The following is a 1,494-nucleotide window of genomic DNA, read 5'->3' on the forward strand; positions in this document are numbered from 1 at the left end:
TTTCTTGGAACGTAATCTCAGTGGAGTCTGTTTTCTTTGTAACCTGAAAGAATACCTAATGACCTTCAGCAGTTCTACAAAGACCTTATAAAAACCACTTTACTCCTAACAACTGAGTGACTCTGGTTGGTCAAGGGAAACCTTAAGAACTGTAGATATCAATTCACCTTCTGGAAGATTCAACCACTGCTACTCAGAGCTGCTGCTGAAGTAAAATGTCTAAGAACTCGGAGTTCATCAATCTGTCATTTTTATTAGATCATGAGAAGGAAATGATCCTGGGAGTCCTAAAGAGAGACGAATATTTGAAAAAAGTGGAGGACAAGAGAATAAGGTAGTATTCGTTTATCTTTTTGGCCCTCCTTGACTGCTTTCTGTTTGTTTGAAGCAATTTAGATCAGAAATGGGGCAAATGTGACTACACTGGAGATAGATGTTGTTCTGGAACTTTGTGGGTTCCCCGAAGTAGCCCAGATATTAGAAAACATCTTTGGCACTGCATCATTTAGCCAGATAGGAGGATAAAATTGAGCAAAAAAATATGGCATTGATGAGAACACTCATTTGCTAATAACGCTGTAAAGGTAATTAAGAGGAAGGACTGCACAAGTTTGAATACTGGCTCTGGCACGTATTAGTTGTGTGACTTAGAGAAAGCTACTCAACTTCTCCATACCTTGGTTTCCTCATCGGTAAAACAAGGGTAATAATAACACTCACCTCATAAGGTTGTTGCAAAGATTAAGGAAGATAATACATATACAGTGCCTGGCACTTGAGTGTTCAATAAATGTTAGCAATTATCTATTCATAATGCCTTTCTCAAGTCAGTCTTACTGGGGATTTGCCTTTGCCGTAGCTGCAAAAGAAGAAAAGCAACTGGAGAGTGAAAAGTTCCCATGATACCCTAGAAATCACTTGAATTTCTTGAAATAAGTTTCTGTGTGAAGAAAGTTAAGTCATATAGGCACAGTTGAATTTCATATCTGTTGTAGACAGGTTGATATTTAGCTAGTTCCCCAGGTATGAGCTCACCTGTGTTTTAGCCAGCATCCATTCTGATTAGCTGTATGATCTACTCTGAATGGTCACATCATCATCCTGAGTGATTGCAACATCCATTGTGATTGGGTGCTGCCTTTATTGTCCTTGTCATTAAATATATTAAGCAGCAGAAATAAACAGAGTTCCCTCCTCAGTCACTGCCAACTGTACACTGTGTAGATTTTGTGTCGTGTGTAGCTCCCCAAACTACAATAGGAAACTTATGTTTATTTTACTTGTGGAGAAAACTAATCATAAGATTATTTTCACAAGTTGCAAAAATTTTCAATGTGCCTGAAGCAACTAGGATCCTTAGAATTGGAAATACATTGAAATATTCTTGGTTGATGTTTATTTTACAGTTAAGAGCCCAGAAGCCTCATTTCTACTTTTTCAAGATATTCAACCAATCTGTAAGAAACAAAGGTTTTTTTTTTTTTTTTCCTTTTT

At 37.2% G+C, this 1,494-nt stretch overlaps 1 protein-coding gene across 1 annotated transcript in view; it reads left to right on the top strand.

The window, feature by feature from the left end:
- Positions 1–215: 215 nt before the first annotated feature.
- Positions 216–1,494, top strand: part of SYTL5 (synaptotagmin-like 5) — a gene marked incomplete at its 3' end in the record, with an annotated part of 82,696 nt that continues 81,417 nt past the window's right edge. Inside the window, exon 1 of the mRNA XM_008586429.1 lies at positions 216–334. Within this exon, the coding sequence (XP_008584651.1) occupies positions 216–334 (119 nt within the window). The remainder of the gene's footprint in view (positions 335–1,494) is intronic.

Source organism: Galeopterus variegatus, unplaced genomic scaffold (assembly GCF_000696425.1).
Source record: "Galeopterus variegatus unplaced genomic scaffold, G_variegatus-3.0.2 Scaffold3981, whole genome shotgun sequence".
In the NCBI taxonomy this organism is placed as follows: domain Eukaryota; kingdom Metazoa; phylum Chordata; class Mammalia; order Dermoptera; family Cynocephalidae; genus Galeopterus; species Galeopterus variegatus.